This window comes from Heteronotia binoei, chromosome 5 (genome assembly GCF_032191835.1).
Source record: "Heteronotia binoei isolate CCM8104 ecotype False Entrance Well chromosome 5, APGP_CSIRO_Hbin_v1, whole genome shotgun sequence".
NCBI classification, from domain to species: Eukaryota; Metazoa; Chordata; class Lepidosauria; order Squamata; family Gekkonidae; genus Heteronotia; species Heteronotia binoei.
In genome coordinates, this window is record NC_083227.1 from 134653625 (window position 1) to 134675402 (window position 21778).

The window sequence follows — 21778 nt, forward strand, 5'->3', positions numbered from 1 at the left end:
GTGGCAATCAGTTAATGGAGACTGCAGACAGTGGAAGCGCCCCCCTCTCTCTGATTGCTCAGCAGTGGCCAAATATCAGCAAGATCACCCCAAAGTGCACAGAGCAGCACAGTCTCAATATGAGCAAAGCAATACTGCAACACGAGTACAGAGGCGATCACTTCTCAGGAAGGTCAAGACTCACTCAGGCATGGCATATGATCCTGATGTGGCTTATGAGGCACACAGCACTCTAGCTCAGGGTACCATGGCATACAAATGCCAAGTACTGCAATGCCCTCAAGTGGAAGGAGGAGCCCCTCAGCATGTGTTGCAGGCAATGGCAAGGTGCAACTTCCCCACTTCCAAGCCTCAGCAGGGGGGCTTTAAAGAGTCCAGAAAGCATGGTGCTCCACCGCCCCTTCCCAGGCAGTGCAGAAAGGAAGGGAGGGGGAGATGGCACGGAGAGGCTGCAGTTCCCCCTCAAGGTCTGCTTTGCTATGACCATCAAGAAGTCCCAGGTGGCAGGAATTAACAGAGGAATTAATTCCTGGAGGTGGCAGGAATTAACAGAGGACTGCTTCTCACATGGGCAATTCTATGTGGCCTGCTCCAGAGTGAGCTCACCCAGCAGCCTGGTAATCCTAGCACCTGAGGGCAGAACAACGAATGTGGTCTAAAAAAAGGTCCTTCAGTAGAGGGGGGGGAACCTTGTACATATTTTTCACTATATTTTAAAAACTACAATCTTCTCTTTTGTATTACTTCAACAAATGTTATATTTCAAAATTCATTTCATCTGTTTTCTCCAACACATTTCACACTATTTGAATACCTTTGTGAAGGTTGGCTACTATGCTATTGTATTACAAAACCAATTCCAAAAACAAAATACCCCTTCTACAACACAAAAACATTTTTATATTCACAGAAGTATTATAACTGGACTAAAGTAATTAAATACTGCACTGAAGCATGGGTTTCATGCTAGTCAGTTATAAAAACCTCTGGTACATTTATCAGAAATGTTTTAGATCAGACCACAACTACAATTACTCAAGTAGAAACAAGTTTGTTGTATTAAAAGGAACTACAAGTGTCTTTTTTTAACATTCCCCAGAGAAAGAGTATGAAATGTGCTGGAGATTTTTGCAGCATATTGATTCGAGAGGGGAGAGGAATTTCATATCATATTTTAATAGCAAATCTTTTGGCTTTTCCATCTAATAAACAGTGGGGGGGGGGAGGAGGAGAAATCAGATATATACCCTGGCCTTCACTCAGAGTCTCAGAGCAGCTTACAATCTCCTTCCCTTCCTCTCCCCACAACAGACACCCTGTGAGGAAGGTGGGGCTGAGAGCTCTTTTGAGAACTATTCTTGAGAGAGTAGCTCCATCAAGAACTATGACTGACTCTAGGTCATATCAGCAGGTGCATATGGAGGAGTGAGGAATCAAATTCAGTTCTTCCAGATTAGAGCCTGCACACTTAACCACTACATCATACTGGCTTCCTAGAGCTAACAGTGCCATCCTAAGCAGAGTTATACCATTTGTCCATGGACTAAGAAGGGTGTAACTGCTTAGGAGCAAGAAGGGCTGATGCTGGGAAGAGGAAACACGCCTTAATGGAGATTCTGAGGATGGGACCTGAAACTTTTAATATAAAATGTTATATAACATTTCTTACCTGTGAATGAGTACCTTGGCTTATTACAGGTAATATACCTCTGTTTTCAGGTTCACCTCTGACTGTTAAGTACCTTTCTTTCCATTTGAGATTGATAATAGTAGCGATAGAAAGAAATAAAAGAAAATAATTCCTGATAAATACGTTCTTAAGAATACTATTTCCTTGGTTTTCTGTATCAGGCTGCGACAGTTCTGGCCAGAGTTAAATGACAGTGCCTATGTTGATGCCTACTGCATAATCTGTAGATGCAAAATGCTCACTTATTTCAAAATGGAACTAAACATAGTCCAACTTTTGAAGCAGTAGCTACTTACACTGGAACAGCATGGCCAACGATGTAGTGCAATCCTAACAAGAGTTACACAGTTATAAGCATGTTGACTTCGGTGCACTTGTAAGTATGTGATTCTATTTAGGGCTGCACTGCTAGTTTCCCCTAAAGATTTCCCCAGTGCAATGTGCTGAACATTCAGCTGATGAATATGCAAGTATTATAATAAATATTTAAGACCATATCCCAAGTATATCACATAGAAATCACTTACAGTAAAAACCAGCAAAGCTTGTAATGTGCTTTAAATTAGTTTTCATCAACTTCTCACATTTGTTTTTGCAGATACAGGAGGACTCCAAACCTCAGAGAATGAAAGCATCTCTCTCCCATATATGCAAATTTCTAGTGCAAAAGGACTGCATATGCAACTGGCTCCCAAGGGGATCTGTGAGAAGCCAGGAACTGGATGCTGGCCCAAGGTCTCTCAGCAATTTAACAAATATTTAGATCTTATGAGAGTGATGCATAAAAGCCACCCATTATCTTCTGCAATGCTGTCCATAGATTATTGCTTGAGGTAGGGTTGCCAGATCCAGGTTGAGAAATTTCTAGAGATTTGGCAGTGGAGCCTGGGAAGGACAGGGACCACAGTGAGGTACAATGCCATAGAGTCCATCTTCCAAATCCGCTGTTTTCTCCAGGCGAACTGATCTCTGTAGTCTGGAATGAGCTGTAATTGCAGGAGATCCCCAGCACCCACCTGTAGGCTGGCATCCCTCACTTGAACTAATCTAAGTAAACACATTAAATATACTTTGTTGCCCCTCCTTCCAGAAACCAGTCTATCTTGAAGCATACTTCTTACATCTGTCCATCAGACATGTAATGTCCTACTTTCAACGTATTTTAATATAAAATGTATGTGGTTTGAAGTAGACACAAGCCACCCAGACATTGTGTGTGATGCACAAGTTTCTGCTCCAAATAAACAAAGGTTTTATTTTTATTTCCAGCATGAAAAAAGTTGTAACATTAATTACAAGGCTTTTATGCTACAAAAGCTAGGAATGGCACAGAAAAGGATCCATTTGCCTCAAACAATGTTAACTTCCCACTTGGAAGTTATATTCTCTGTTTTAAATCCCAGAGACATTTTACAATTATTTAATAACTCGCCTTTACCATAAATGTAGGTTAAATTTCTGCCATATAGCTGTGAGTTTAAAAATAAATACATACAGATTAGTAGGACAGCATTCTTTAAACTAAAAAAAGTTTTAGAGCAAGCCATAGACTTTTCAAAATGAAAAATAAATCATTTAACATTGTTATACATTTTACCCAAATCTGTATTTCTTGGAAGTGTGGGTTCAAACCAAGTAGCCACATCCTCTACTTCAGGGGTACCCAACTTTTTTGAGCCTACAAGCACCCCTGGAATTCCAATAGAGCAGGTTTGATGCTGTTACAAAATGGCTGCCACAGCTTATCTTCAAACTGAAGATCCTTGCACTGTGGTGGCAGCTGCTACCAGAGCAACATTTTTTAAAATGTTCACAGACAGTTAAATATCCAGTGGCAAAGCAGAAGCCTTCCTGGGCAAAAGCCCCATCACTTTCTAAAAACATTTGGCAGGTGCCAAGAAAGGTGTTGGCAGGTGCCAAGGCACCCATAGGCACTACATTTGGAACCCCTACTCTACTTCAACCACCTATAAATATGGTTACTGATATAGGAAACACACTTTGATGTTGCATCTGATGTTGGCTACAGTACTCCTTACTGAGAAGTTATGTCCTACAGGCTGTGTGTGGGTTAGATTTGTCATACGAAGGAACCCTCTTGGGTCAAATACAGTATAAACGTACCTGGCCTCTATTACAGGGAAGGGGAAAACTTCAGATGGCCTCATTTATGTAAGCAAAGTTACTGATAAAGCAAGAGAGTAATTACCTACAAAAGTCTCCTATGACTGCATGCTTACTCTTCAGTCACCATAATACTGTTGTGAGCAGTGTTTTTTAAAAACTGACAGCCCTGGAGGCTCTCAACATGAATAAATCATAGTATGGTTCTATTGCCAGCAGTTCTGCACCTGGCAAAAGGCACTTAAATACTGAGGGAACAGATTGCCTTGCAATTTCCATTGATTTATCATGCAACACAGAGTTAGTAACAATAGCCGTACAACAGCATGGTTACAAGTTGCAAATAGTAACGCAGCTCTCTGCACAGCTGAACAGGCTGGGTTGTGATATTTATGATGAACACTGAATTTTTACCATCCAAACCCAATGCCTTAAAATGGTGAGTGAGAATTTCGTTATCAAAGAGGGTAATTTTTAGATTTGGTAGTGTGCTACAGATTACTAGCAAAACTCACAAACTGTTGAACTCACAAATTACTACAGATTACCAGCAAAATTAAACTCACAAACTGTTAAACGCACAAATCAGTTAGTTGGGGTAATATTTTATATCTAGTTGAAATTATACATTCATACATGAAGATACTTCATACTGAATCAGATAGCTGGTCTATCACAATCATTGGAATTTAAATTAACCAGAAGGATACAAGGGCTCTAAGGTTGAGTTGTAGACACCCTGGGATAGTTCAGCTAAACAGTCTTCTCGTGGAAGTGGCTAGAAGTTCCTTGCACTGGAGAAAGGTCTACATTTAGCTGAGTGGAATGGTACAATATAGCCCAAAATACAATTAATTTTGAATGAAAATTGCCTTGTTTAATATCAACTTTACATGGTCTAAAAATTGAGACCCTCAGTTAATTATTATGTTAGGAATGGCCAAAAAAAATTCCTACAGATAAGAATCCAGTTTTTCTCTCTAGTCTGCTTCATAAAAGAACACCATCCAATATATAGTAGTGAGATTTACAGTCTAGTGCCATGCTTATTTACTTGGAATTGTCTCAGTGGGTTCAGGGGAGCTTAATGCAGAATACATACAGAAGAACATGAGTCCTGCTGGATCAGACCTATGTTCCATCTAGTTCAGCATTCTACCTCACACAGCGGCCAACCAGTTTCTCTGGACAGTCAACAACAGGGCATAAAGGCCAAAGCCTTCTCCTGATGTTGTCTCCTGGCTCAGTTTCACTGGATGCTCTCAAGTTCTAGTATTTTGGGAGGAGAAAAAATTGTCAACTCTCTCCATCCTATGCATAATTTTATAAACCTCTATCACATCCCCCCTTCATCGCCTCTTTTCTAAACTGAAAAGTCTGTATTTTTAGCCTTTCCTCATAGGGAAGGTGCTCCAACCCCCTAATCATCTTGGTTGCCCTCCTTGCACTTTTTCCAGCTCTCCAGTGTCCTTTTTGAGATATGGGAACCAGAACCATACACAGTATTCCAAATGAGGCTGCATATTAACACAGTATAAGCTGCCTTATACTGAATCAGACCCTTGGTTCATCAAAGTCAGTATTGTCTACTGAGACTGGCAGCGGCTCTCCAGTGTCTCAAGTTGAGGTTTTTCACGCCTACTTGCCTGGACCCTTTTAAGTTGGAGATGCCGGGGATTGAACCTGGGACCTTCTGCTTACCAAGCAGATGCTCTACCACTGAGCCACCGTCCCTCCTCTAAATCTATACAGATCCATACAAGGGCATTATAATATCAGCTGTTTTATTCTCATCCCTTTTCTAATATTTCCTAACATAGAATCTGCCTTTTTCACTGCTGTAGTACACTGAGTTGACACTTTGAGTTATCCACCATTACCCCAAGATCTTTTTCCCTCTCAGTCCCCACAAGTTCAGATTCCATTAGCCTATACTTGAGATTGGGATTTTTTTGTCCCAGTGTGTATCACTTTACACTTACCAACACTGAATTTCATTTGTCCCATTGTTGCCCACTCACCCAGTTTGTAGAGGTCCTCTTGGAGCTCTTCACAGTCAGCCTTGGTTTTCACCATCCTGAATAATTTGGTGTATCTGGAAACGTGGTCACTACACTACACTACACTATTCACTCTTAGTTCCAGATCAATGATTAATAAATCTGATCCTGGATATAATGGAAAACTGATCCTGGATATAATGGGAAACCTTGGTACATGAGCTAGGAGTGTGGGATATTAATTTTTATATGAGCATAACACTGCATAATAATGACACTACATAATATGTTTAACATTAGTATTGTTTTCCTTTGTTATCAATTTGACTGCAGCACTCTTTCATTTCTCATTCTGTTACAAGCAGTCTCTCCTAAATCTTTTTTTAAAAATCAGCCTCTGCAATGGTCTATCTCCTGATGAATCCCAAAAGTCTTTGTGATTTGCTGCTATCTCCTTCCCTGAACATGCCCTCAAATAAGGTGCATCCCACCTCTCCCCCACTACAACATCCTGCAATATCTTTCCCCAACCAATATAAAATTTCCCATTGTTTTCCCCACAGAAAATATAACTAATCTTATTTTAAAGCTGTAAGATGTATCTCCGCTATGCAGTCCAGCTTGTGCCCCAAATTAAGGCATGCGTGTTAGGAATACATGTTATGAACAGCAGCAGAGAGAACATGACCACTTGGGAATTTTCTCTTCTACTCCCATATTTTACACACATACACAGACAGAGTCTCAAATTTAGACATGTTAATCTTTTTTTGGCATTGGATAAGTTTTATGACTTCTTTTTATGCCCATCATGAATTGTTTTTTTAAAAAACTGGGGTAGGGCCCCAAACAGTGAAAGTGGTCTGGACCTGAGTTGCAGCCATTTCTAGTTGTAGCCTCTTGCTGTACTGTAATTATCAACATAACAAAAAACCCCACAAAATTCTGGAAGTTCAAGTTTCTTCGAAATAATTATCGATACTCCAAATTTGCCCTGCATCACAGAAGTGTTTGAAATAGACTGGTCCCTGCCCTAAGGAGCTTACAGTATAAAATAATGGGGGGGGGGGGAGAGAAACCCATGTGGTCAAATGCAGCTACAGTTGAGAATGAGGATAAACAGGCATACGCCAAAGAGCCAGAGGCCTGTTATAAGAACTTACAGGAAGAGTTAGACTCATATATCTGTTCAGAAAAGAAGTTTCATTTATAGGAAGTGGCTAGGGAGAATGGTAGAGCCCAGACAAAGAACAGGTGTTTGGGGTTGCTTTGAGTAGTATTTTATTGATTTGCTTCATTTATATCGCTTTCTTCCCAATGTGATCAAAAACAGCTTTCATGATTCTCATTTCCCTTCATGAAACCCTCACAATTCCATGAGCCAATTTGGAGTAGTAGTTAAGTGTGCAGACATTTATCTGGGAAAACCAGGTTTGATTCCCCACTCCTTCACTTGCAGCTGTTGGAATGGCCATGGGTCAGCCATAGCTCTGGCAGAGCTGTCCTTGAAAGGGCAGCTTCTGTGAGCTCTCTCTCAGCCCACCTACCTCAAAGGGTGTCTGTTGTGGGGGAGGAAGGTAAAGAAGATTGTAAGCAGCTCTGAGACTCAGAGTGAAGGGCAGGGTATAAATCCAACATTGTCTTCTTCTAATGTGAAGTACGAATAAGGTCACCCAGCAAGTTTCTATGGCAGAGTAAAGATTCAAACAAGGGTCTCCCAGATCCTAATCTAACCACTATATTACACTAGGTTGAAGATTAGAGGCAGGGATGAAAAACTGGTTGATAGGAAGGTGGGACATGGTCTTAAGTTTTAAAGATGATTTCAAAGGATTTGTGCTACATATAAACAAGGGATGGGAAGCAAGTGAAGGTATCCGAGGGAAGATGGAAGAGATGAAAACCACTTGGCAACAAAGAAGTCTAAGGTGTGAAAGAGGAAGGCATGAAAGAACATACAACTGTAATAAAGGTAAGATGCAATATGAGCACAAACTAAAGTTTTAAATGATTTGATGGGGACATCTCATTTAACCGTCCCCCAGTACGCACCATAAATGCACTGTGTGCAGCCTGCAGATCAATCTGTGCAATAAACTGCCAGAGAAAAAACATAAAAATAGACAGGGCTCTTTTTCTAGCAGGAGCTCCTCTGCATATTAGGCCATGCTTCCTGATGTAGCCAATCCTCCAAGAGCTTAGAGGGCTCTTAGTACAGGGCCTACTGTCAGCTCCAGGAGGACTGGCTACATCAGGGGTGTGTGGCCTAATATGCAGACGAGCTCATGCTAGAAAAAGAACCCTGAAAACAGATTATCTGGGAGTTGGTCTGAGTTAGCCAATGAAAACATAATTACAGTGCACTTCATGACTATGGAGTTGTGAAGCTGAAGGATTACGAAAGGTTAATTCACAAAAACAGAGAGCCTTGAGACAGGCTGCTTCAAGCAAATTGGTTAAGAATATCTGAGCAAAGATTTCGGAACTGTATGCTTCAATTGAGTACTGACCATCTGATTTCAGTCCTAGCTGAGAAAAATAGAGTACTGATAGTTTTGGAATTCAGCCAGGGAGCAGTTTTAACAGACAAGAGAACTAGGGAAAGTTGGCAAGGATGAGTGGGTAGTTAGATAGAGACTCCCATTTAGGCCAAGGAAAGGGGATAGATCTTAGAGAGATTTCCCTACCCAGTCAAACAGGGAGTTAACTCTGAAGAGTGCAGAGATCCCTGGTCTGATGTGGTTAACTGAAAGTTCCTGTAGAAACCTTAACAGTTAAAAACTCAAGACGAGTACTAGTGTTTCAAGAGAAGGGATTTGGGACAGTAAAGAGTGTACCAGCCTTCTGGAAACAAAGAGTTAAAGATTACTCAAAGAACATATACCGAAGTGTTTGGGAAAACAGTGGAACAAAAGCCTCTCAACATGAAGATTTAAGTAACTGTGAATAGCTTAAGAAACTCTCAGCCTGAAACATAAGAACTAAAGTCTGTGCATGTACTGATTTTACATCAGAGTTCTCTATATTGAGATACCTCAGAAATGTTACCCTTGATTTCACCTGCTCTTTCCCCTCTATGTTGAATATTTTGCTAAATCTGGAATATAAAAACTTCTCGAGCACCATTTAAGTCATATAAGTTAAAGGGAGCTCCCATTCCTTCCCTCAGGTTCCTGGGCTGTGCAAAACAGCCAAAATATTATACTCAACAGGGTGGGACAGCCAAAATTAAATTTATGCATCCAAAGATCATTGTATAAACAATTTAAGCACCTGGAAATGAAAAGCTGCTACATTCACTTGCTAGGCTGGCTAATCAAGAAGGGATTTGCTGTGCCAAGAAAGATAAAACACATTATTTAGTGTTTAAAGCAATTACTTTATTAATAAATATACATCCATATGATGACGTAAATACAGATCATGAACACTACTCCATTCCCAAACAGACAATTGCACATGAGTAGCTGAAGTTCATGGACATAAGAACATATACAGTATCTAATCAGACTTTTTACAGCAGAAGACAGGGTGATGATATTCAATGGGTAATTGTTTCTATCAAAGCAACCCATGAGAAAAAGCAATTTGTGGAAGAAAAGAACCTTAGAATGGCCCACTTAAGTTTTAAGCATTTCTTAAATTTGATAACATGTCTATTACTTTCAAGATGAAACAGATTATACATTGCAAAACCGATATTTATCTATTTGGGCAAAAATCATAAGGAAAGGCTGCTCTAGTATTCTTTGATATGTATAATAATTTCTGAGCTATGTAAAATATATGCATAATACAAAGAAGCGCCATGTGATCATAAAGCAAGCAATTGCTTTGTATTTAATAAGCGGCATGATGCTGCACCATACATAGAGTAAAAAAAAATGACAACTTAGGAATTAACTACTGGCAATCTCCATTATCCTGCCTTTCAAGATCCTTCACAATAAAAAATACTGTTCTGATATCAAAGGTCTTCTCCATCACAGACCAAGGAATTTCTTATCTCATTTGCATTACTTTGACTGGTCTAGGTTCATTTATGACTAAAAGAAACTTTGAAATATGATCAAAATGGAGCACTACAAAACAATGTCTGATCAATGACATTTTATCTTCCAAAAATCATGCACATGAAATAACGATTGCACACAGAGAAAACTGCCAGTCCAAAAAGAAAAAGTGCCACTGTCATCACAGTTAGCATCTTAGTTATGAAACTTCTGCCAATGTGTCAATAATTTGAAAATATCCAGTGCAAGACTTCAAAAAGTAGCAAAGTTATTTGGTTCTACAGTTTTAAGTAAATTTAATCAGAAAGTGAACAGCAATTTGTGTTTAAAACAATGCCTGTGATACAAACTCTTATTTGTGTTTCAATGTGCGAAATGTTTTATTAAAAGATAGAACTAAAAACAATACATTTAACCAAAATTAAAAATGAACACAACTTTGACATGTAGATTTTCTGAAAAGTGCCAATACACGTCAACAATCTTAGCTTATGAAGAGCAAAATTAAGGTATATAAAATTATCAATTTGCTTTATAAATCAGTGATACTCACTAAGTGGCTCTGGAGACATGTATCGTTTCTCAGTATCCTACATATGGTTTTTCAGAGCCCCAGTGCTCAGAGACTTCCACCCCATATTTAAGGGGGAACGGGCAAGGCCACTGCCTGGTGCAGCTTGTCGTTTGCAGGCAATTCCCATCTTTAACAGCCTCTGCTAGAGGGACTGGAGGATGGGTAAGCTGCATGCTTCCATGAGGTGCAGGCCTCATGGCAGGGACAGAAAGGCCCACCCCCTCCTACAACCCACTCCTCTGCAGCCCTCTACCTGGTCAGCTATCAGAACAAGCTGGATACAGGAGAATAAAATCTCTATCACCAAACGCAGCTACTCAGGAAAAGAGCAAGCTGCTCACAGAAGGGTGGTGATTTTATTCTCTTGTCTACAACCAGTTTGTTCTCCATGGCAATTTCACTGTGTCACCTGGGCTGCTGTGTCTTATGCTGGGGAGATAGTCAGAAGGACAAATAGGCTTCTTCTGAAGAGACACTGCTGCTGGCTGGCTCAGAGCAGGCTTCTGCAGTGGGAAGTGTGAGCTCCATTTTACTTCCCTGTCTTCTTGCCTTCCCTTGTCTTCCTAAAACATAATAGCCATGACCATCTAATTCTCACCTGAGCTGTGAGCCCATCAAAACATTCATGGCCAAACCTAAACAGTCTCCTGAAGTGGGAAGACTCAGTGTTTTTACTTGCCTCTTTGCCTTCTTGCTCATTCCCCAGAACAAGGCAGAGCAAGCTCTGCAGAGACAACACAGGTGCTTTGTACATTCTTTCTCCTCCATGGCCCACTAATTCCTTCGCTGGGTAGTAGTGCACTGAGTTTCAGACATCTTCTAAACCCCCACACATCTGTAAGTCAATGGTTTAGTCTTCAATCCTATGCACACTTACCTGAGTGTAAGTCCCACTGAATAATATAGGATTTACTTTTGAATAAACATGCACAGACTGATCCTGTTAGCATCTCCACAGTCCCTGGATTAGGGAGATTTGAATATGGTGGTTTTTCAAGCCATCCAGCCCTAGCTGATTTCTGAGACGAAGAGAGAAGGGAAAGTTATTATGAACTCTTTGGAAACTGGGGTATTTATCTTGAGCCCATATTAATGATAAAAACTAAGTTTTATATTTAAAACACAGCACAACCTATGATGGATTAATTTAAGATTGTGGAGATGTAGGCATTCTGTGTTTGAGACTGGATCAACATTTGCACCTGAATGATGCAGAGGAATGGAGCATACCATTGTTAACAACTTAGAACGGAATGAGGTTCTAATCACCCTGTCTCCTTCAACATTAGAGCTCAACTTTGAGGGCAATTTTAACACAGTGAAGCTATTTATTTTTTAACATCCAGCCAATAAAGAGTTCTGGAGAACATGAAAGATACAATTTTGTGCCATAACTCTGACATGCAAGCCTCACTCCAGGTACCCAAGAGTTTACAGTGTTGGGGAGAGACCTTGCATGCTCAGCAATACTGTAATAATTAAAAAGGTTATGGTTCTATATTTAATATTTGAATAGTTTTGTCACAGTGAGTTAGTGAGTGGTGAGGTGGCTCACAGGGCATACAATAACGTGACTTCTAGTTTATGGTAATTGCAAATGTAGCTCTCTGTTAGCTGCAGAGTGAGTACCACTGTTATAAATCATGTAGTGATACAATGGGGGAGGGCAAGGGTCATTCCTCTCCCTCCTTTCCAATAATATCAAAGTATAGGAATGAACATGCTATTTCAGTGTTTGTCATGACAATAGACAGTTACAAAAAAATAAAGAAAAGCACAATGTATTTTGAAGATTATATACAGGCGTAGCAAAAATATTGGAATATATCATTCAAACATCTCCGGTTCTTGACTTCTTCCCCCCCCACAGCATGGCACTTGTAAACTGCAGCAGAGGATAAAATAAACTGGAATCAAGAAATGCCCAACAGTGTTCTTCTGCCCTCATTAACAAATCCAGGGCATTAAACTGCCCTTTAGAGAAAACTTTTTTCCATTTCTGTTTCCACCATTGACAATGTTTATGTTTTTAATGAGCACTAGAAATGAATACAAATTGCTTAGAATATTTCATTATTTTCTCATCATACTTGAATACAAAATTCATTACACTAGAGCAATAATGCATCTACATTATTTCCCAATACACTGCATGGCACCATTGAGTAGATGCATACGAGTAAGAAGCAAAAGAGGTGCAGAATGGGAAAAACAAGAGGTTATTCAGAGGTACACTGGTGACATGCAACTTTCTCCTTGCCAGTAAAGTATGCTATTCCTGTAGATTTTACATTCAGCCGCTTTCCAAGAGAAAGTTCAGAAAGGGTCTGAAGCAGCCTTTTGGTTGGAAAAAAAAATGTAACAAAACAGCCAGCGCAATATACATCCTGAGGGTGAATTAGCTCACATTAACATTGTGTGTGTCAGAAGTTGCACCACTGTGGGAAAAATTAATAAAGATGTCATACTTCCAAAGTTTCTTGAAGAACAAAATATATAAAGAGCTTCATAGTTTCAGCAAAAAACTATTTTAGTAGCAGTTTAGCTGCCATCAGTTTACATGACTAAACAGCCTTCCAGTACTGTTGAGGTTCATGGTTGCCAGTGCATACATAGTCCCCCCAAATCAATCCAACATATCTATTATAAAATACAGCATAAAGTCCAGCTCATTATGAATTAGGCATCACTGGAACACCTGAAGGCTTGCTGCTTTTTTCCTGATAAAAAAGGCATGAAATGACATCCATTTCTTAAGTTGTCATTACTCAAATCAGAGTGTCATTAAAATGTCAGCAGGCCACAACATTTATCTTACAAACAAACAAACAAAAAAAGAATCAATACTGTTAATTTTCATCATTCTCGTTAGCCTGAAAGAATTCTCCCCCATGACTTTGCAAATATTTATTTATAACCCCTATGTATGTGGAGATACAAATTTAGAATTTTAATCTACCACTATATGCAAACATATTTTCAGAATGGAACATTAGATGTAAGCAAGAAATATTTGGAATATATTCAATATTGAGAGATTTTTCATACAACATAATGTGTGTATTATACATTGTCTCTCACACACACATTTTTAAAAAAACATACCCAGTTCATTGCAAAACATTTTTTTTTAGATGCACAAAATATCAGGAAATTTATTTATAATTCTGCACCTCCCATGCATAGATGTATTCCTATATAGTCTGTTGTATATCTGGGGTCCATAAACATCAAATTGCAACTTGCTTGGACATCAACTATGTAGTTCTCAGTTATGAACTATTAAATGTCATCCTTTGGTAAATATATGCTGTCAGATACAGTATATGTGACAACTAATAAAAAGTCCTACTGGAAAAATGATTTAAAATGTCAGTGTCATCCACCTGAAAAGTATAATTTCCAACCACATCAAATATTTGAAATCCTAACAATTGCTACTGTTATACAGATATTGCAACGTCAATTAAAAGTCCTATTTGTTGACAGATTTTGGAATACAAGACACAATTCTGCAAATATTTGCATATGTCAAAAGTCACTGAAATCAACCAGATAGTACATTTTAGCCATGTTTATTATGGCTGGTATTATGTATTTGATAGCATTTTTTTAAAAAAATGCCTGTAAAACAATTTGGTATACATAGTTTTAAGCTTTTATAAATTGCAAGTAAGCATTTGATAGTTAGAATTACTATAAGAGTTACCATATTTTAATGGCAAAATAAAATATATATCAGGAGCTACATGGAATATTTTGGGGGGAAAATGTTTCAAGTTAATTGAAACTGATAGCATTTTAACAAAAAGACTGCCTGGAATGACCACTTTTTAAAACGTATAGTTGTGAAAGATTCAAAACATCTACAGATATCTGAGGTCCGTGTTAAGTTCCAGCAATTGTGGAAAATTCAGTTCTTTTTCTTCTCCCTTCCATTAAAAAAGTGAAAACATATATTGTAAAATATTTACGGTGTTACTGATAGAACAGGCCTGAATTACTGGTTTCTCTGAATCTATTCTCATTTATATTTGATTAAGTTTTTATTGTGATCTTAAATAACTTAGGAACCAGAAGTCTGCTATGTGAGTTGCTAACTGAATAAGCAAACAACTAAAATGGCCAGACATTAACTTTGACACTTAGAATATTATAAATTATTTTCTGGAAAGACAAGGGCATCCTCACTCTTGTAACCATGAGGAACATTAAGATATGACATCTTTTTAAAAATGTAGGAAAGAAGGCTATGGAAAAGTTACAAAAGTAGTGAAAAAACATGCCACAACTCAGATAATTTAAAAAGAATTACTTAGGAAATGTTATCTAATTCCTCCTTTTTCCATTCACTGGGTTGCTTGATTTTGCTACTTGTTTCAGCAGCAGCATGCACCCCTCTGTTATGCACCACAGAGTAGGGAAAAGCTGCACTGCTACAAGTATAACTTAGATTTGCAAGTCGTGATAGAGCTTTAATGCTACCTGGTGGTCTCCCTGGGCTGACTTTGTATCCTGCAGCTTTAGTTGTACCCAAGGGTCTGCCTGGACTTGTCTTAAATCCAGCCGCTTTGGTGGTCCCCAGCGGTCTACCTGTGCTTGTTCTGTAGCCCGCTGACTTTGTGGTCCCTGACGGTCTTCCACGTTTACCAGATCTGTTTAGGTTTTTCTTTTTCTTTAGTTCATCTTTCGTCTCTATACTCCTGCCACTTGTGGTTTGCAAGTGTGGTTCATTTAACGCATCTGGTCTCTGGCATGGTATTGGCTTATGGCTGACCGTGTGGCTATACTTGGTTTGTTGTGTGGAGTATAAGTCAAACTGATCAGTAGGCGTTACGTCGTCATCATTAAGGCAAGAACTCTTTCCAGTCCCACAAAAAGGGGCGTTACCGCTGGCAACAGGATGCATCATTTTCTACCCAGGAAAAAAAAAAGAAACAAAGACGTATAAAGCAAACAGCAATATTCAACAGGGAAATTTTTTCTGACTTAATGCAATAAATGTCCTCTAAAATTAGAGAAACTGGCTCAGGACACAAACAAATGACTAAACAACATCTCTTAATATCAAAAGTTTAATTAAAAGCAAGAGCAGTTTGAAGTCACTGTCAGCAGGCACCTAGCAAAAAGATAAAATTAGTGCTATATGTAGATTTGCTTTAACACAAATAACTTCACATAAGTAGTAGTACACTTCAATGGCTAGTGCTCATAAAATGTACAGTGAAATCAAAACTGCCAAATGAGCATTAAGTGTTGAAAATAGTGCAGATTGTTTGGCAGGATACAAACCAATTACTATGTCATTTTCCTAAACAAATCACTCCTAATACCTCAATTTTTTGTTTCATTTTGTAAAAGTGAACTGGTGGGTACCAAAATGAATCACATCAATGTATCAAAATCAAAAATTTAAGCAAAATGTTTCTTTTTAAGATATTAGAGTAGTATGGCTCACAAGACTATGTTTTTTGAAATCATTCAGTGACCCATAAATATTGCTTTGTCTTAACAAGGTATTTAACACATAGCTTGCCTGATGAAGAGTCACTACTGGTGCAGTGTAACAATTCTACAGGGCAAGTGGCCTTCAAGATGGTGTTGAAATCTTCCAATTTGCAGTAGCATGAGAAAAGAACAATTAAAGGATGATCTTGAACACAATTATGAATATTTAAGGCACAAATCCTTTCATCCCCATGTCTCTGTCAAGGTGAGCCAACCAATAAGAATGGTCCATCTTCAGAAACTTATGATGTCCATTGGACCCTATCCTCTGCAGGAGGATTTTCTCCCAAAGAGAATAGTTGAAGGTTGCTGAAATTCAATGGTTTTGCTGATTTATGGATAGCAGATTAAGCTGGGGTTAGGGGGAATGGTACAGTGGCTTTTAGGTGTCCTCTAACCTCCCTCACCTCCAGAGACCTTTCTGGTTTATTGAGGAGCTGCAAGGAATTAAGCAAGAAAGCAGACCAGAATACTGGTGGAACCTAATCTCAAAGGTGAATGTCTGCAGGACATAGCATTTTAAAATACATATATACACTGTACTGGAGGCAGCAAAGAAGTCTTTTCTCTGTTGCCATGGTGTTTGCAAAGTGCCATCTAGGGGCTCTGGCGAACCAGAGTGACTGCATTGGAAGTTGTTAAATTATTCACCTGCTGCAAAGGTTTACTTAGATGCAGACAAAACAATTGGTATTCATTCTGTTTGAGAGATTACTACTTTAGATGCAAAATCAGAGTTCAGGTTATTCTGTTATCTGCCCTAAATGTCTTTCCGTTTCTTACAGCAGCACAGGCTACTAATAGAGCAGCTCTTTCAAATAAAGTTAAAGGATTTTACACGTCAAATAAAGTTAAAGGATATAAAAGTATCAATTTTTTTATCATGTTTAGTTTTCAGTACTTCAACTGAAATCACAATAGGAGCTTTGAATCAATAAAATTAAGTATATGTACAACATTTCAGGATCTGGTATTTAGAAGGACTTCTCCTAAAGGGTAGATTTCTTACATTTGGTATGGAAACACAGAACTGCTTCATATAAAAATTATCACACTGAAGCTTCTTATATATAGGAAGTTGCATGAATTCCATATGTACTTTGGCCAAGCATGCTGCACAACATGAACAGCAGGGAAGCTAGTAGCAATCAACATTTCCCAACATGTAAATATACAACAGTATAGACATGTATGCACTCACTACATTTTATTGTGAATTATGAAGAATGTTCTATGAAAATCTGTATATAAGTTCATATTGAACTGGATCCAAAGATTCTCAAGTTGAGCTCTTTCCTGTCTTCTCCTATCAAATGCATCCACTACATCCCTTCAAAAGTCCCAGCTAAGATCAGAAGGCCCTTGGGAATGATGCAGGTATGTAATACACCATGGGAATATGGGACAGAAATCATCCTCCCACCCTAAGTGAGCAGAAATGCCCTTCTGGTTTCCATGTAGGAAATCTGTCTTGTGTTCAGCAGCCTAAGAGTCATGTTTCCATTTTTTTTTCATTAGACACATATGGGAGAAGTATAGTTTTGACAGAATAATTTTTCCTTCTTATATTTTGTAATTATATAAGTAACTACTGTCACAAAGAAAAAGAACAGATAAGCAAGCAGGAGAGGTAGACGAACTAACAACATAACTCTCCCGCCTAATGTGAGAAATAATTTTTTTCAGGAGCAAACTAGATTCAATATGGCTATGCCTATATCAGCATTCTCCCCCAATATTGTTTCCATGAAAAGGAAGCCAGAATTCCATCATCACCCTCTGTCCCAGAAGTTTTACAGCGCTCTTTATGCTTTCTGACCCATTTGGGAAAGAATAAATTTTTTCTGTGCGTGTGCTAAGTGCTGTCAAGCTACTTCAGAACTATAGCGATCTTCGGAATTAATGATCTCCAAAATGTCCTATCATTAACAGCCTTGCTCAGGTCTTGCAAACTGAAGGCCATGGCTTCCTTTATTGGATCAATCCATCTCATGTCAGGTCTTTCTCTTTTCCTGCTGCCTTCAACTTTTCCTAGCATCACTATTACTAGTGAGTAAATATTCCAGTCTGCAGTGTCAAACTGCAGACTGTAGTGCTTACTCACAAGTTGACCAAGGATGGTGAGGATTTCCTTGTAAATAGTTACCTTCTGTCCTAAGCAATTTATGCTAAGGGAGAGAAAACATTTTGGCATGCTTCCACAAATTAGTTTGCTGATTTTTTGGTTCTTACCATTAAACAAGCTTCTTATATACAGCCAAGTTAATTCAACACAATTTGCTGTAAACTTTGCACAAATGCCATTATATAATTACACCAAGATGCAAAATGAGAAGAAGAAGAAGAAGATGATATTGGATTTATATCCCGCCCTCCACTCCAAAGAGTCTCAGAGCGGCTCACAATCTCCTTTACCTTCCTCCCCCACAACAGACACCCTGTGAGGTGGGTGGGGCTGGAGAGGGCTCTCACAGCAGCTGCCCTTTCAAGGACAACCTCTGCCAGAGCTACGGCTGACCCAAGGCCATGCCAGCAGGTGCAAGTGGAGGAGTGGGGAATCAAACCCGGTTCTCCCAGATAAGAGTCCGCACACTTAACCACTACACCAAACAATAGCAATAACCAGGGAACATGAAGCAGGCCAAACAGTACTGAAACTTAAAGTTTAACCTTCTTTTCACAACAGATTTTTTTAAAATAAATGAGAATAATATTGATTTCTTCTTAACATCAAAAGGAAGTAATTAACACATGGTTCCAAAACAAAGGACTTTGAGGAGATAATACGCAACAACGAAATTCACTGAAAACTTGAATGTTTATAACCATAAATGTGTCCCTCATAATCGAAGGGGCTATACATGCGGCTAGATCACTACTTAGGTATCAGTCCAGATTATAAGTACTCCAATTACAGGTTTTGTACAGAACAGAAAACGTTCAAAAGGGCATTTTTAAAAGAATTAGAACTGCAGTATATGAAACAGTTTAGGATGATGCTTTTTATGATTGTCACCTATTGCAATGTTTATTGTATGTATCACCTTTTGTTTTCTCTATTTCCTTTGACCTTTGTAATCCACTTTCTGCATTATGGTACGTCATTTGAGGTAATTTTTTCCCCTAACTCTGTAATCCTAGTCTTATTACAATGTTTACTGGATGATTTATGTCAGACTTAATTGTTTTTAATATTCTGTTATCTGCCTTAAATGCCAGCAGGAAAGGCAAGCTAAAAATGAAGCAAGTAAAGCCTGTGCTCATCAAACCAAGCTTAAATTCGAACAGTAAGACACATATTCACACTGTGAATGAAATGTACACATACGGGCTTGTATAAAATACAGGGTCAGCTATCAATTTCCATTAAATACATACAAAAGCAGGAAAAAATGCAAAATAATAAGGTACAACAGTAGCATACGTTATAAACCGTTACAAACTCCAGACAGACTGCTATAAATCAGGACTACAGGATGCTCTGAATGGCTAAAACAGCAAAGCAAGACAAGCCAGAACGGCAGCTTACCCCTTTTCTTCTAGGTTCCTCATCACTGCCCCCCACAGCCCTGGAGTGTAAGCGCTGTTCCTGGGACGTTTGCAAGAACAGCTGCTTAGCTAGGGGCGCTTAATTCAATCACTACCAAAAAAAATTAAGCGGGGAATGGGAGAGGGCACACAGGACTACAACTTGTAAAAAGGCTGCTAGAAATGTACACCCGTTTTCTCCACGATAGCTTAACACGGAAATTATCCCTTAACTTTCTTTTACACACCCCTTTTCAAGAAAGGAACAGGAAGGGTTTTTTTTTTAACCCTCTCCCTCTCAAACGTTCAGCGCCTGTCTTTGTTTAAACTGCCAATTTTAAATCTGGCAGCGACTGTTCCAAATTTAGAACTCTGTTGCTTCGAAAAGTGATCTTTTTAGAACAACACACGCAAACTGCAGTGCAATTGTGAAGCCTTTGGGAAAACAAATGATAGGAGGAGGGAAGAGCAGCTTTTGTACCCTCCTCGGGGTGTGTATTTGCAGATCCACTTTTCCCCTCAGATGCATAAGGGATGTTCCATTCCTACTGCAACCTCCAGGCACTGATGAGCTGAGAGAAGTTTAAAAAAAAATGAAAGAAAGAAAGAAAAGCGCCCCCCCCCTCCTTCCACCACGGAAGCAGAGCCGTTTGTTCTCACCCCAGGGCCGGGGCGCTGGGAAGGAATAGGTGCTCTCTCGCTCCCATTTCAAGAACTGAGCCAAAAGAAGGGAGGGAAGAGAGCGCTCCCTCTGCCCCTTTTTCTCTCTCCCTCCCTCCGGCACCCAGAGGCAACTGGGTGAGGCTCCATCTTGCCAGGAGAGAAGGAAGAGGAAAGCAAGAGCGCTGCTAGGCCCGGGGCGGCTCCTACCTGCGGGATTCAGAGCGGGGGGGATGGGGACTCGGCGGTTGGTCCGTAAAGCGCGGAGCTCGACGAGGGCCAAAGCGATGCCTGGCGGGGCGCTGGGGCCCCTCCCCACGGCCCCCAATTAGCTGCCTCCCTCGCACGCAGGCTGACAGACGGGTAGGAAAACACAGACGGCGGAGCGGGCCGAGCCGGGCCAAGCAGCTGCAGGGAGCCGTGGCGGCAACGTGCGCGCTCTGGTGCGGGGCGCCGCGGGAGCGAGCGAGCGAGAGGCGGGAGAGGCACAGGCCGATGGGAGGCGCCGGTTGGGAGCGGCTGTTGTGCGCGAGGGAAGGGAGGGGCCGCTCAGCGGGGGAGCCAAACTCTGAGGAAACGGCGCGGGGAGCAAACAAAAGGAGTAGGGAGGAGGAAACCGTCTGCCTCATGGAAAACGAAAAAACAACTTGCAGATCTGATACAAACGGATATAATGAACGTAGCCTACAAAATTAACCGTTTTGGGGTGGGTTGGTTTGTTGTAGCCGAAGCTGGAGATCGCTTCATGGCGAGAACTCACGGCACAAATAACCAGCCTTTCCCGTGTCCCGCCAAGACGCAACTCTTTCGTTGTGTTTGCCGCCACAAAAAAGCATGGTTACCCCCACTGGAATTTGCAACCGTGGGGGAATGAAATGAGAGGGGGAGTCGGGAATGCAACTTTCACTGAATAGAGTACCCTTTTATTAGGGGCGTTTTGAACGTACTGGGCAATTGCTCACGACTTCGAGACGTTTTGGTTTGTCCTAATGAAAGACACGCTTAGTTTTTGACCAGGCCCAGACTAGCTACCAGCAATCCTGAACGACTAAGACCCAGTACATTGGTAGGAGTCAGTTTCTCAAAAAAAGATTTATGTACCTCTTCTTGCGTTGAAAGTGGTTTACAAAAAAAACTTTTTTTGGGGGGGGGGGGGACCCTGTAAAACAGGAAAGCGCTTGACGCACACCACCAAATAATCCAAGTCCATACAACATTGCAGTCAGTCACCATTAAAAAGCTGACCAGAAAAACTGGCTTTCTGTGTAGGAAAAGGCAGAATGAAGACATCAGCATAATAGCTTTACTATGTTTAGGATAAATATAAATACTACTATGAGAGATTAAATAATATTTTTAAGCTGTAAATGCTTTGATACTAACATTGGTATTAACAGATAGTAGTGTATAACATATGTATCTAATTTGGAAGAGTTTCATTCACTAACAAGTGTTTTTGATGTATCTTTTTTCCTTTTTTCCATGGAGAGTTAGGGAACTGCAGAAGAAATAGTTTTAAACTTTGCCTCAGTAGCAGACCTGTAGCGATGGTGGGGCATTTCAGGGCTATGCTCCCTGATTTAACACACACCCCCATAAGTTTCCATGCAAGAAAAAATTACTTCTAAATATTTGAGCTTTTTGTCATCTAATTCACACTGGGTCGTGCCTCTGCCAATGA

At 39.9% G+C, this 21778-nt stretch overlaps 1 protein-coding gene across 3 annotated transcripts in view; it reads right to left on the bottom strand.

Annotated features, from left to right (window-relative positions):
• LOC132572891 (UPF0461 protein C5orf24-like) overlaps window positions 1-20882 on the bottom strand; it is a 40989-nt gene extending 20107 nt beyond the window's left edge. Inside the window, exons 1-2 of one of the 3 annotated variants that reach the window (XM_060240445.1) lie at window positions 20308-20557; window positions 14887-15316 (exon numbers count right to left, since the gene is read on the bottom strand). In XM_060240445.1, coding sequence (XP_060096428.1) covers window positions 14887-15313 — 427 coding nt within the window. In that variant the 5' untranslated portion in view covers window positions 15314-15316; window positions 20308-20557. Of the gene's footprint in view, window positions 1-14564; window positions 15317-20307; window positions 20558-20794 lie in introns of those variants that run through there. The other 2 variants (XM_060240443.1, XM_060240444.1) reach the window with 2 other exon arrangements.
• Between the last annotated feature and the right edge of the window lie 896 nt (window positions 20883-21778).